This window comes from Macrobrachium rosenbergii, chromosome 22 (genome assembly GCF_040412425.1).
Source record: "Macrobrachium rosenbergii isolate ZJJX-2024 chromosome 22, ASM4041242v1, whole genome shotgun sequence".
Taxonomy (NCBI): Eukaryota; Metazoa; Arthropoda; class Malacostraca; order Decapoda; family Palaemonidae; genus Macrobrachium; species Macrobrachium rosenbergii.
The window spans coordinates 2,962,476-2,964,975 of record NC_089762.1 but is presented as its reverse complement, the minus strand read 5'-3'; the positions used below and the strand labels follow the sequence as shown (position 1 = coordinate 2,964,975).

Genomic DNA, 2,500 nt, shown 5'->3' with positions numbered 1-2,500 from the left:
GAAACCAACATAAAACGATAAAATCAGAAAACGTATAAGGAATGGAATGACTTTCATAAGAAGACCGAAGCAATTAAAGCATCATCATGGAATTATTTTCTTCTGACTAAACAAACTAGATATGAATACGGGAAACTGCAGTTCATTCACAGAGAACTCTGCTGTGCCTCCTGCAGTAACTGAGAGAGAGAGAGAGAGAGAGAGAGAGAGAGAGAGAGAGAACTAGTTGTACGGCTGACAGGAATGAGTAATGCCTTCCATGGAAGATGTTAACTCTTTTTTTCTTACAAGCAATCACCATAACCGAAGTCATATTACACAGGTGAATTTTATATGGATTACGAAACTTCCTAATAAATATAAAATGTCGACAACTTTCACGTCTGATCATAAAATGAAAATAATTAATAAATGTAAAATACCCACAATTTTCATGTTAAATCATATGAAAAAAATATTTAAAAAATTTCGACAACTTTCATATCTGATCTTCAAATGTAAAAATGAAAATGTCGACAATTTTCATGTCAAATCATATTATGAAAAAACAATAAAAAAAATTCGACAACTAATCTTCAAATGAAAAAATAAAAATGTCGACAGTTTTCAAGTCAAATCATATTAAGAAAAAATCGACAACTTTCACATCTAATCTTCAAATGAAAAAATAAAAATGTCGAAAATTTTCAGTCTAATCTTCAAATGAAAAAATAATAAACAAAATTTCGACAACTTTCACATCATAAAATGAAACAAAAATTAATAGGCTAAATAGAAAATATCGACAACTTTCATTTCGAATAAAATGAAAAAAAGGGTAATATAAAATTTCGACAAATTTCAAGTCTACTCATTTTTTTTTTAGATTCTCAACCAATACAGTACATGAAACGACTTTGTTAACGACTAAAACAAAGTCCTTAACTACAAGCCCCTAAAAAAATAGTGTTACCCACGACAGCAAAAAAAAAAATTATTTACCAGTACCCAATAAAAAAAACTGTTAACCATTACGGTAATAAAAATTGTTAACCATTACAGTAACAGAAATTGTTAACCAACAAATTAAGGAAAAACCTTTTCAGCCACCAAAAGTAAAACTAAAGCATTCGAGTTGTGGCTCAGGTGTAACATATGTCCACTGCGAGTGATACCTTGAAAAAAAGATAAGAAGAAGAAGAAGAAGAAGAAGAAGAAGAAGAGAACGAAAAGAAGATTAGTGTTCTATTTGTTACCCGATTACGATCGTGTAAGGTAAGAAAAGAGTAATGACCCACCTTACTCTATAGCACATTCTTGTCCCTAATGGCCGAGTGTACCCATGTTACCGCTTACAACCAGACACTCGACTGAAGAATTAATAGCACGTCACCGGGCTCTCTCTCTCTCTCTCTCTCTCTCTCTCTCTCTCTCTCAGTCGAAGGTCTATCGGTTCTACGCAATTGCCTATGATGCATGCATGGACCTTCCGTTAAATTTACATATCATATTCGATTTGTCAACCATCAATGCCATTTGTTAATAGTCAATAATGACAGTCACAATATACAACATTATATGACTTTCACCTTCAACTGCTAAGATGCAGCTGACGATTCATTCAGTTACATAACAAGCCAAAGACGTCTAATAAGCTACAAAGTATAACTACCAAGGGTATACCTAAATTCATAGTTAATCCTATTTCCGGGTATGTAAAGAAAAACTGTCGTGTTGCGCAGTAGTCATCTAAAAACACGTGAGAAGAGTCTGGAAACTCGGTATATTAAGCTTTCTTATCGCTCTCCTCCTGCGTGGCCGTTGACGGGATAAAAAAATAAATAAATAAATAAAATATATATATATATATATATATATATATATATATATATATATATATATATAATACATTACACACCAGAGAATGGAAACTAGTGAGCTGCGACGTTAAGATTTTCTCACATAACAAATGAGCGTGTAAGCCGAGTAACATACAACTCGCTGATTTCAGTAATCTTGACAAATTTTCTGTGCGGCTCGCCTAATCGGGACACAGATTGGAATCAATTCCGAAGGCAAATCACAATCGTTATGCCAGAAGTCATCGCCATAGTACACGATAAAAGCACTCCTTCCGAGAAGGTGTATTGCAGTGCGGATTCGGACGCAATTTCGAGGGGAATTTTACCGAGGAAGGACGACCTAATCGCACAGAAGACAGCTCTTCCCGGCGTCCAGAAATCGCTCGTTTTCCGCATTTTAACACATCAGTGATCTCGGAAGGAAGAGGAAACCTATAATGACACCAGGACATCACCACACGCACACAATGACAGGGGAGAATTGATGGACTGTGTAAATGTATTTGAATGTGTGTGTGGTTATATATATATATATATATATATATATATATATATATATATATATATATATATATATATATATATATATATATATATATATATATATATATATATCACATCACACATTACCACAGGTGAAAAATAAGAGACGGGTGTAG

The 2,500-nt window shown here is 33.5% G+C and overlaps 1 protein-coding gene across 1 annotated transcript in view; it reads left to right on the top strand.

The window, feature by feature from the left end:
* The window catches only part of LOC136850341 (putative uncharacterized protein DDB_G0267716), a 4,380-nt gene that overhangs the window by 380 nt on the left and 1,500 nt on the right, over nucleotides 1-2,500 (top strand). The window contains exon 2 of the mRNA XM_067123964.1: nucleotides 1,167-1,254. Coding sequence (XP_066980065.1) covers nucleotides 1,167-1,254 — 88 coding nt within the window. The remainder of the gene's footprint in view (nucleotides 1-1,166; nucleotides 1,255-2,500) is intronic.